Source organism: Mchenga conophoros, linkage group LG5 (genome assembly GCF_057382185.1).
Source record: "Mchenga conophoros isolate Kocher_MC1m ecotype Shallow Benthic linkage group LG5, M_conophoros_male_GT1.1, whole genome shotgun sequence".
Taxonomy (NCBI): domain Eukaryota; kingdom Metazoa; phylum Chordata; class Actinopteri; order Cichliformes; family Cichlidae; genus Mchenga; species Mchenga conophoros.
In genome coordinates this window covers 21160690-21172831 of record NC_140530.1, presented here as the reverse complement: position 1 = coordinate 21172831, position 12142 = coordinate 21160690, and the positions used below count along the sequence as shown (strand labels likewise).

At 35.8% G+C, this 12142-nt stretch overlaps 2 protein-coding genes and 1 long non-coding RNA gene across 7 annotated transcripts in view; 1 reads left to right on the top strand and 2 right to left on the bottom strand.

Annotated features, from left to right (window-relative positions):
- cacna2d3 (calcium channel, voltage dependent, alpha2/delta subunit 3) overlaps positions 1–2074 on the top strand; it is a 37440-nt gene extending 35366 nt beyond the window's left edge. For all 3 annotated transcript variants that reach the window (XM_085274125.1, XM_085274124.1, XM_085274126.1), the window contains one exon: positions 1191–2074. In XM_085274125.1, coding sequence (XP_085130251.1) covers positions 1191–1283 — 93 coding nt within the window. In that variant the 3' untranslated portion in view covers positions 1284–2074. The remainder of the gene's footprint in view (positions 1–1190) is intronic.
- On the bottom strand, positions 2062–6620 carry LOC146574468 (uncharacterized). The gene is made up of 7 exons (XR_014892470.1): positions 6602–6620; positions 5261–5285; positions 5156–5175; positions 5016–5050; positions 3631–3691; positions 3464–3504; positions 2062–2430 (listed from the first exon to the last, which is right to left on the bottom strand). It is a non-coding gene; the product is annotated as an uncharacterized LOC146574468 (long non-coding RNA).
- A 207-nt stretch (positions 6621–6827) lies between these two features.
- On the bottom strand, positions 6828–11458 carry LOC146574467 (uncharacterized). 3 transcript variants are annotated; one of them, XM_085274128.1, is made up of 8 exons: positions 11311–11458; positions 11143–11163; positions 8833–9120; positions 8418–8708; positions 8131–8181; positions 7755–7850; positions 7365–7454; positions 6828–7064 (listed from the first exon to the last, which is right to left on the bottom strand). In XM_085274128.1, the coding sequence occupies exons 1-8, from the start codon at positions 11345–11347 to the stop codon at positions 6880–6882; spliced, it is 1059 nt and encodes a 352-aa protein (XP_085130254.1). In that variant the 5' UTR covers positions 11348–11458; the 3' UTR covers positions 6828–6879. The 3 variants fall into 3 exon arrangements, with proteins under 3 accessions (XP_085130254.1, XP_085130255.1, XP_085130256.1); XM_085274129.1 differs by having other exon boundaries at positions 7755–7838; XM_085274130.1 differs by lacking the exons at positions 11143–11163; positions 11311–11458 and having other exon boundaries at positions 8833–9207.
- Positions 11459–12142: the final 684 nt, after the last annotated feature.

The following is a 12142-nucleotide window of genomic DNA, read 5'->3' as shown; positions in this document are numbered from 1 at the left end:
TTACCTCCCCAAAAAAGTAATCCTGTTACTTTACTGATTACTTATTTTCAAAAGTAATTAATTACTTAGTTATTTAGTTACATTTTAAAAACACGATTTACAGCCTGAATAGGTGATAAAGCGATAGATCTTTCAGCCCAATTCTACTTTTTCTGCATAATCCATCATACAAAATGTAATCAAATGGAAAAGTCTCTTTTTAAAATGTTAAACTTTAAATCTTTTAACTTTATGCATCAAGCAAAAACTTAATTATATGCACCATTCTCTGACTGGAAGAAATTTGTTTAACATTTAAACCTTTTTTCTGCACATTCCAGCACATAAAATAAAATATTTTTGTTGTGTTTACACTCTTACAAATAGATGCAAGTAAAACACAGCAGAAAATAAATAAAGTCAAAGACTAGCGGTCCTGTTGCTCTATTTTCACCTGTAAAGCAGGAGTGGGGTAGGCGGAGGTGTGCCCTGGTGCAGGTGAGCCGCAGCGGTCAGTGGAAGAATCCGCGGGTTTCTCTGTGAATTTCCCATTACGTCGTTGCGCACTCGGTGCTTGCTTGGAAGTTTAGGGGTTTTTTTTGCTGTAAAAAGCAGTTTTCTTCCCACGCACAACAGACACTAATGTTTTTGTCACTTTTTATGGAATCAAACTCAAAGTAAGGTCAGTACTTCCACGCTTTAAACGCTGCACGCTCATACTCTCTCCCGCACTCGATATATTATCCATTGTTGATCTGCACACAGCTGTTGTCACCAACGTCGCACTCGCTTACGTCACTGTCATGAGACATTCATCACGGTTTTAGTAACGCAGTAACGCAGTGTGCTTACGTGAAAGTAACGGTAATCTAATTACCGTTTTTGCAATAGTAATCCCTTACATTACTCGTTACTTGAAAAAAGTAATCAGATTACAGTAACGCGTTACTTGTGACGTGTTACTGCCCATCTCTGTCCACATCTGTATTTTTCACTCGTACATTGCAATTCCAAGGGGACATTACTTTACTTTGTTTTAACATATAAATAACATTATATGTGTAAAGTTAATATGATTAAAAAAGTTATCTAAAGATATGATATGACGTTTATATTCAGTACTGTCACTGCCAAATACAACGCATTCAAACTGGTAAGTTTACTAAAAAGCATGTGTACTGCAATATTACAATTGATTGTGTGTCTTACAGGAAAATGCCATGGAGTGCGGTTCAGCAACACGCTTCTCCAGTCCCTTAGCAGCAGCTCTGCTGCCTCTGATAACAGCGACCATCAGCAGGTGACCAATAGCAGCTGCAGTGGAAATCAGTAAGGACTAACTCAACTAGAGGAAGCTTATAGACACATAAAAACATGAATTTGCTCATACCTCTAATACAGGCAGCACTCTACAAAGACAAAATCTTTATCAGTAGCACTGAGACACATCCATTAATGCAGAGAACAAAAGAAAATGAGAATAACAGGAGTGCTGGGTGACTTTGATCAGCACACCACCGAGAGTTAGTTTGCTCTACATGTGTGCTGAATTTATTAGAAGAAAAAAACGCAGAATGCCTCTCAACAAGTGAGAGTGCTTTGCTCAAAGTCTAAGACAAGCCTTTGTGCACAGGAAGACATTAAATGTTTGATAATTTGTTGTGTCAGGAAAAATATGAAAGCTATTGTCTCCAGAATGTAAAATGCACTTTTGTGAAATGAGAAAAGAATGCAGAGTGGTCTTTGTTTTAGGCAGTAAATCATTACAAACAGTTGATAGTGCTACCACAGTCCTCAGTTTGTTAAAACAATGTATTTGTTTTACTAAATTTGCTTTGATGTCTGTAATGGATCATGGAAAATAGTAGTGAGACACCAGAAAATATTAAATGGCTTTATTCTGTTTATTCTGTTTTTAAGCAAATGATATTTAAGAAAGATACAAGATGCATGAATAAGAGCAGTGTGTTTGAAGAATGTGGCATTGATGTGTTCAGCCATTTGTCAAGGTGACCACATACTCGTAACTACATGTTTAGGAAAGCTGATGAATAAATGCAAATAAATATTTTCCATCATTTACACATTAAGCTACTTTTTTGTGTGGGTGAGTTTGTGTAGCTGTATTGCAGACATTGATTATAAATGTGATGCTATTTATATACAGTCCTGGAGGGAAAACAAAATATATCCTATTACAAAAAAATGTGTTAAGCATAAAATAGACAACACATCAGAAAACAACACTTTTTAACATTTTAGTTTAGTCAGGGATTTAACATTTATGCTATGAAACTGCCTTAAGGCAGTCAACTTAAAACTATCTTCATTTGCATTTTACACGGGGTTCACAGAGGTGTACATAGGGTTCACAGTGCTATACACCATACTCTTCAGGGCTGATGTAGCTGGCTCCTCTGGGATGGTTGAGTACAAATCGTATATGTCAGACTGGGCGGAAAAAAGAAAATAAACTGTATTACCTAAGAACTTATATGACCAATAGATCTGATGTTGCCTTTGTGACTAGAGGTGGGAAGTAACGAAGTACAAATACTTCTAAGGTATCTGTATTTTACTTGAGCATTTATTTTTCTGACAACTTTTCACTTTTACTCCTTACATTTTAACATAACTAATACTTTCTGCATCTTACATTTTCAAAACAGGCTTGTTACTTTTGTTTTAGGACATTTGAGTTGAGTTATTTTTTCACATTACTGCATTTACTGTATTTTTGCTTAATTTATAGCACCATAGGGGTTAACATGGGCCGGTGCTTTTTATAGCAAAACACCAGGACACGTGCAGATGTCCACAAATTGTGATCATGGTACTTCAGCATCTAGCTAGTGAGGATAAGGGTATAATATTTTTTAAGAGGCAGGTAATTTCAAATGTACAGAGTCCCGAAAGGGACACTGGAGAAAAAAACAAAAAGATGTACCATTGCAAGATCCTGCAAAAGTTTTGCAAGAGATTGAGAAATACTTTGTCCCCCTACATCTATCATACTTCCATCAGTACCTGTAAAACTGTCGAGAGTACTGCTGCTGATTGTTAATGAATTCAACCAAGACTGCCATGTCAGAATGCGCCTTGTGACAACTGTGTCTGCTTACACTCTCTACAAAGAACTCTCTTTAGAAATCTTTCATTATAAAAACCTGTGTACTGTCAAGCACTGATTTAATGTTATCATATTTTAGGTGAAGTTCAAAGTAAAACTCAATGTATCTCTGCCGCGAGTGTTTGTCTTTCATCTCTATGGTTGTTTCCATGGTCTCAGTACTGACCTGGAAGTGCATGGACTTAAATTAAAAACTTGCGGGATCTCACAGAAGTAACTCGAAATCTCACAACATTTTTGCTGAAGTATATTTTCTTTTTTTTTCTTCTCTCCAATGTCTCCAATGTTAATTTCTTTAACACTTCTGCTTAAGAATGTCCATACTTTTGCCACCTCTGCTTGTGACAGACTTACTTCATTTTTTTGAAGTTGCTGTCCATCCTCTTGAGTAGAATCTGCAATTGAAAAGGAAATTCTTTGATGCAAAGCATGTTATAGAAAAAGGGTTTTGAGGTTTTAACAAATTTTCCATGTAATTGTATCATTTACATTCTTACAAATAAGGATACAAAGGAGCTCACCTGGATCAGCAGCAGGTACTGAGGTGATTACAGAGTAGGCTTGCTGGTTACCTGGAGGTGGCTAGTTTGAAAAAACGAAATAAGGCAAGTGAGAGGATGATTATTGAAGAGATGATGGGAAAATTAGAAGAGTGGAAAAAAATATTTTATATCAATACATTTAGCCTGATAAGCCTTATAATATACATACTGGAAAGTGGCCCCATAAAGAATTTGGACACTTCGACAGCAGACTTCTATGATGTTTGTGAGTTTCATCTGGAATGAACTTAATGAAATTCTACTGGCTGGAGATTATAACTGGTTGTCTTCTGTTCCTCAGAGAGTTTAAATCCATGTGTGATTAATACAACCAGTTAACTAATTTAGAGCTAAAACTCATCCAAATCTTAAATGCCCAGAAAATGATTTATTTTTAACTAAGACTCTGCATAAATACTCTTATATTGTGGTTTTGCAAATTATATCAGTGGCCTCTGTGTGGTAGCTGCAGTCAGAAAATTGAAGCTTCAAAATCAAGACCACAAATAGTTTTTAAATGAGCTTTTATCCATTTCTGTGATCAAGGTTTCTCTCATGATTTATGGAACTACAACTGGAAGAGAATCAGCTCTATATCACTGTTGTAGAGCTCGTATGGAAATACTTTATGATGCTTTTATCAAAAATACAAATAAGCATGCCCCTATCTGACTGCCAAAACAGTCCTTGCCTTTACCTCAGCTGTCCAGTCTCCTCAAAAAAGGGACATTACCTGGGCTCAGGACAGAAAAAGGAGAAGGAGAAAATAATTAATTAAATCATTCATTACATTACTTTTGTGCTTCACTCTGGGTTCTTGCAAACGTATCATTACCATGCTTGCAAAGAGCCAAAGTTATATTTGCAGTATAATGCAGTTGTTTCTATTCTTGATGCAGTTTGCATTGTACCATCACACTCTCATACTTTTGTTCAGTAAAATTTGGATTGTATTTATTTATTTTCCATCTCTGACAAATGAACTGAAAGCAGCTGATTATAGTGCAAGAGGCACCTATAAGCAAACTTACAGGCAAGCAGACTAACAATTCCATGGTACAACCAATTCTCTGCAAGAAGTGATTTCCATCCCTACTCATAAATGTTATTTGAAAATACATGTGACTGCTCAAAGTCTTCTCTCACGCTTAAAATTTCTCTAGTCACAAAGCCTATTAATAGTGCAAACATCTCATTCCATTGAGACTATGTGAATTTCAGTGTTTTGAAAGGGGTTAAAGGATGCTTCTTTTTTTTTTAAATTACTTCAAAAGGTACCCATCTGCTACAGCTTGAAGTGTCCAGATACTTTTCAGAACCACTAGCTCAGAATGTTACATCAGAGAGCTTTTGTTTTTAATTACCCTTTCTCCAAGATGTGTTGTGTTCATTAAGCCATCTACAATTGAAAGTGAAAAAAAAAGAAAACACAAAAAGGCAAAAATATAAAGATACTATAGGTGAGAATTGCAAAAAACTTAAAGTCACTAAGGGTTTACATTACCAGTGCAGTGGGCTTGTGATCTACAAGGAAAAAAACAACAACAAAGTCATTTCCAGTACAGAAACTATTGAAAACAGTTGCAGAAAAAGTTAAAGCATGTCTTACCTGCTGGTAACAGAATTTACTGGAACTATTTAAAAAAAGAAAAAAAAAAGAAAGAAAACAAAAAAGTAATTGCTGATCAAACAACTTTCATGATCCACAAGGAAATATTGGAGAAAAAAATACTAAAGCAATACTAAACAAACCAGTTCTGATAATTATACACAGTAACTTAAGTTTTAAGTCATATGACATTAGATGTAATTTATGCTTGAGATATTTACTTTGGAATTATAAGGCTACAACACGGAACACTATGAGCTTCCATGCCTAATCCAATTCTCCATCTGACTCCACTGCACATGATGTCATAGATTATACAGAGAAAATAAATGAAGTAGATAAAAAGCTCACATTTATTTATTTACAGTGGTCCCTTGCTATAACGCGCTTCAATTTTTGCGGCCTCGCTGTTTCGCAAATGTTTTTGGGGTGCAATTTTGCATGCTTTTTTTGTTTGTTTCTTTGTTTGTTTTTTACAGCGCATTGTGTTCTGTGTCCTGATCAGCTGTAGACCATTGTCAATCAATCTCCTGTAGAGTACAAAAAACGTTCAGCTTGTCAAATTTACATAAATCTTCGCTAGCAGAAGACAACAAACACAACAGTGTCGACGTCAAAGGCACCTGCGGTAGCACCCAAAAGGCAGAGGAAGATGCTAAGCATCGCACAAAATGTTGGACTTGAAATGCTAAAGGAAGGTAGAAGTTACCATATTTTTCGGAACATAAGGCACACTGGATTATAAGGCGCATTAAGCGAAACAAAACAGTCAGATAAGTCAAACTTAACTCATTCTTCTTGCTTCCTCTACTTCCGTACCATTGATTCATTAATGTTGAATTCTCTCACGGCTACTCTATTCCCATGTTCTGGACTTGAAAACAGGGTTTGATCTTTGGTTTCATTCTATAATGCTGGACATATTTTTCTAAAAAGGTTTGAACTTTAAGAGTGTTTAAACAAGAGAGAAGCGTGTGAAAATGTTGATGTCTGTCTAAGAAAAGTGTATAAAGTGTATAATGAGGGGTTTTACAGCCTTAAAACATCTATAATAATTGTAAAAAATAAAGCTGATTTCACCTATCGCGAGTTATTTTTAGAATGTAACTCCAGCAATAAACGAGGGAACACTGTATTTATTTTCTGTCTCGTTTATGCAAAACCTGAAAATGAATTAGAATTTTTTTTAACAAAAAGTGGAAAAATTGCATTTAAAATATTGAATTTCAAATATTTTTTATAATTCTCAATTTTGTGTAAGAAAAGCAGTTTCAGTATTTAAGTAAACAATGTATTTGGAATTCATTAAAAAGGTAAATAAAAATAAACAGCATTTCTCACCAGTTCTTTGCAGATTCCTCACAAGTAAACATCCCAGTAAGACAACACCCACAGCAAATCCACAACTAGTTGAAACCATCAGTGGTTTCCATGTCAGTTTACCTGTTTTGTAGCATGAGAAGTCATAAACAAGAAAATCTCTTTTTCAGTTGCACAAAACTAATACCGCGATGAAGCTGAGATGGTGACTCAGATTGATAAGATTTATAAATCACTGCATTCTGGTTTTATTTATTTATTTATTTATAGGGTTAGGGTAGGGTGCTATTTTTATGTGATTACATAACATGTATCCTATGTGGAAGGGTAGTGGACAAACTAAAAATAATATTACAGCCACACTGTAAAAATGACAAACGTTCATGACAGATAACTGTGTTAACTTCGTCCCCAGATGATGTTTTACCAGGAATGACAGTGGTGTTCTTCCTGTGTGTGGTTCTTCCATCCTTTGAAGTTGTCCCTAAAAACAAATTTAAGACTGGAATATTACAGCAGGAAACATCTGTGATTAGCATACTGTATAAATGTATGAGGTGGAATAGAAAATCACACACCTTGCAGTTTATTTTATTCATTGTTAATGAAATACAGGTCTACGAGATTTGTAAATCTTTGCATTTAGGTTTTATCTACATCTTGCGCAACATTATAACTTTTTTGGATTCTGAGTCGTAAAACAAAGATGGATTTAGATCTGTCACTGCTTTGTAATTAGATAACATTTAAAACTTTCAAAATGATATACGTTCATGACAGGTACCTGTGTGAACTTTGTCCCCAGATGATGTTTTACCAGGAATGACAGTGGTGTTCTTCCTGTGTGTGGTTCTTCCATCCTTTGAAGTTGTCCCTAAAAACAAATTTAAGACTGGAATATTACAGCAGGAAACATCTGTGATTAGCATACTGTATAAATGTATGAGGTGGAATAGAAAATCACACACCTTGCAGTTTATTTTATTCATTGTTAATGAAATACAGGTCTACGAGATTTGTAAATCTTTGCATTTAGGTTTTATCTACATCTTGCGCAACATTATAACTTTTTTGGATTCTGAGTCGTAAAACAAAGATGGATTTAGATCTGTCACTGCTTTGTAATTAGATAACATTTAAAACTTTCAAAATGATATACGTTCATGACAGGTACCTGTGTGAACTTTGTCCCCAGATGATGTTTTACCAGGAATGACAGTGATTAAATCTGTGGTTCCTCCATCCTTTGAAGTTGTCCCTAAATTTAAGACTGGAATATTACAGCATGAAACATTTGTGATTACTGTATGACTGTATAATGACGTAGAATAGAAAAAGACAATTTAAAAATCTTTGCATTTTGTTTTTATTTACATCTTTATATAGAATCTGAACTTTTGTAAATTTGGTTTTGTAAAACCAAGATTTACAAAACCTGTTACTGTTGTGTAATTAAATAACATTTACTGTATGTGGCACTAGTGTTTGTAAGTTAGAATAGTGGACAAACTTAAAACAGATGACGTTTTATGACGATGATGATGTTTTACCAGCAATAATGGTTGTTAAATCCGTCGTGCTTGCATCCTTTGGATTTGTCCCTAAAGTCACATTGAAAACTGAAATGTTACAACACAAAACTTCTGCTGTTAGGATACTGTATGAATATTTCAATTCAATTTTATTCATACAGCACCAAATTACAAAAACAGCTGCCTAAAGGCACTTTAAATTTTAAGGTAGACCCTACAATAATACAATATATTATATATTGTATTATATAATGCATTATTATATATGTCCAATGTATAATCGGGTAGAATAGAAAGTCACTTACTTTGTACTTTAATGGTGGACATGTTACTGTATGGAGATGTTAACTCTCCAGAGTGTGCAGTGTAATAACAACTTGCTTCAATTTCAGCAGGTGTTCTCAGATTTGCCATTTCCAGCAGTTTGGTTGCTGTCAGTGTTGTTAGACAGGAAAACTTGTTGACTATGCCTCCACTCAAAGTGTAGAAATAACATTCAGGCACAGAAACAGATGGGGGAGTCTCACAGTTGAGTGTGACTGAGTCTGTCTCTGTGATCACCAGTGGATTAACAATGAGTTTAGGTGGAAGAGGAGCTGAAGAATTGAAGCGTTAATTAACATTAGGATTATATCTGTGAACATGAGCAACATGCTGAAAGCATGCGTTGCTTGTGTTAATTCTGCATTACCATCAGTAATCAGTGCTAAAGCCACTCACTTTGAATGATGATGCTGGAAAAGTCACTGTATGGAGAGTTTGGTGCTCCAGGCTGCGTTGTGTAAAAACAGTTCAGTTTAACAGTAGCAGGTGATTTGACATTTGCCATCTTCAGCAATTCGGTTGCTGTCAGTGTCGTCAAGCAGGGCAATTCTTTGACAGTTCCTCCAGTGGGAGAGTAGAAAGAACACCGAGGCATAGGAACAGAGGATGCCTCACATTTCAGTGTGACTGAATCTGTTTCTGTGATCTCTGATCTGCTCACTGTCAGTTTAGGTTCAGGAAGAGCTGCAAAGTTAAAGAATAACATACAGTTAATTCCATTTATATTTGGAAACAAATTTAGATTCAATCAATTTCCATGTGATGAGAAACCCTTTCACCAGGGCTCTAGAGTGCGACCAATTTGGTCGCAAATGCGACCAAATTTCTCCATGGTGCGACTAATAAAAAATACTTGGTTGCACCGGTACGACCAAGTAAAAAAAATACTTGGTTGCACCGATGCAACCAAGTATTTTCTCGGAAAAAAAGTTTCAGCAACCCTGAAAGTCTCCGTGTGTTCAACAACAGACACACATTATGCCCATGTCGTGTTCTAAACCAATCAGAGATACTCAGAGGCGGGGACCTCTGTGATTGGCCGTGGTCCAGATATTCCTGCAGACCTACTTGTGTTTACATTTGAAAGTGCGGGCAGATAGAGAAGGGTGAGTAGCCCAGGTCAGAAGTGTATGAAGTTGGTATTGAGAAAATATGAAAAGAACAATTGATAACTTTTTCGTTAAGTTAAGGCCTGATCAGTCCAAAATTCTCAGCCAGCGCTCTGACACGGAGCCATCAACCTCTCTGTTTTTGTCAAACACTGATCCGGAGACGGCATCAGAAAATGAGCCACATACGATCGACTCCCAGCCGGAGTCCACTGAAAGTAAAAGTGAGAAAATGTATAAATTTCGAATCGAGTGGCTTGACCAGTTTCCCTGGCTAAGATACAGCCAAGCTGACAATATGATGCACTGCATTTACTGCGGTGTTAAGTAATGCAGTTAAAAGATTTGGGTACGCCTAACTTTTGTGCTTGTACGCCTAAATTTTGTGCTGGTGCGCCTAAATTTTATTTTTAGGCGCACCAGTGCAACCATGGCAAAAAGTTAGTCTAGAGCCCTGCCTTTCACACCAGCCAACCACATGAAAAACACTCAAGAAGGAAGGTGTATCGATATCCAAGTCTAACATAAAGAGAAGACTATATGAAAGTAAATACAGAGGTTTCACTGCAAGGTGCAAGCCACTAATAAGCCTCAAGAATAGGAAGGCTAAACTGGACTTAAAACATCTAAAATAAAAAACCCACTTAAAAACATCTAAAAAAGCCAGCAAAGTTATGGAAAAACATTATTTGGACAGATAAAACCAAGATCTACCTCTACCAGAATGCTGACAAGAAAAAAGTATGGGAGAAAAAATCAAAGAGCTCATGATCCAAAGCATACTAGATCATCTGTAAAACACAGCGGAGGCAGTGTGATGGTTTGGGCGTGCAGGGCTGCTAGTGTTTATTAATGATGTGACACAGGACAGAAAAAGCAAATAAATTCTGAGGTGTTCAGAGACATACTGTCTGCTCAAATCCAGCTAAATGCAGTCAAATTGATTGGGTGGCATTTCAAAATACTGATGGATAATGACACAAAACATATAGCCAAAGAAACCCAGGAGTTTATTAAAGCAAAGAAGTTTATTAAAGCAAAGACGTGAATGGCCAAGTCAGTCACCTGATCTTAATCCAATTGAGCATGCATTTTACTTGTTGAAGACTAAACTTTGGACAGAAAGGCCCACAAAATCAGCAACTGAAAGCCACTGCAGTAAAGGTCTGACAGAGCATTAAAAAGGAGGAAACCCAGCATCTGCTGATGTCCATGAGTTCAAAACTTCAGGTTGTTATTGCCACCAAAGGGTTTTTAACCAAGTATTCGAAATGGACATTTCATTTTTAGTTATTTAATTTACGTTTTTGTCCAATTATTTTTGTGCACCTCAAATGAAGGGATTGTGTTAAATTGATCTAGTTCCTCTCATTTTTATGGAATCTTTTTGTTAAACGTATTGGATTAAAGCTGACAGTCTGCACTTCAACTGCATCTGAATTGTTTCGTGTAAAATTCATTGTGGTAATGTACAGAAAGAAAATTAGAAAAAGGCTGTCTCTGCGCACATAATTCTGGACCTAACTGCATGTGTATGAAATATGTTAAATATCAATAAAAGTGACTGTCAAAAGAAATATCAAATTTATAGACTGACCTTTGATCTCACAAAAAGAATCTGTTGGAGAAACAATTAGTTAACAAATTAAAAAGCTCCAATAATAATATAAAACTAGCAAGATTAAAAATTCAACTTTATATTGCTATTGAGTGTAAGTAGCAGATTCACATTTAAACAATGTATATGACAGAAAGTTTTACTTACAGAGAAGGATGACAAACAGCAGATGTCCACTCATCATGAAGCTGACACACAGCTGACAGAAATGCCTCCAAAGACTACATCTACCTGACTTTAACAAACACTCGTCTTTGACACGTCACACACATGTCAGGAAACCAAAGCAGTATCAATATACAATAATAGTTTCTTACTGGCCACAGAAACACATTCACATAGTCCTCTGTAAACCCACAGCATGTTGTATATTTAGATTTTGTTTTATCAGTGCAGACTAACTGGTGCAAAATGTCAGAACCAGGGAAAAAAACTAAAAATATAAATGTCAGTATCAGTTCAACATGAGTGTTGTCTTTTTAGCCAGATTAGCAAAAAATACTCAAACTAAGCCTGTTGAAGGTGTTTTCCTGCTGGGTCCGTGGGGTTCAGGGTCCAAAGTTAGTACAGCAGTACAGGCAACATGAGACATTTTCTCCTGTGCCGTAATTACAGAAGTAAGTAGTGTGGAGGTATTTGTGAAGGGATCCCAACCACCACGCAATTACATCACTTCTTATAAAACCATTCTAAAAACTAACCATAAAAAAATATGAAATGCTTGGCACAATTGATAAAAAATGAAATACTGCATATGCTAAAATGGTGATAATCACATTAACTGACATTTAAGATGTGGCCACATGAACCAGGATAGTATTACCATATTATAAAAGTTGAATTAATCTTATCTTAAATTCACAGCATTCTGCTTTGCTTAAAAGCAATAATGTAAATATTGTGTTTAAATTTCTGGCATATTAAATGGAAACATGTTTAGTAATTTATGTAGAATAAGCAGGAATCAGGACTGCAGACA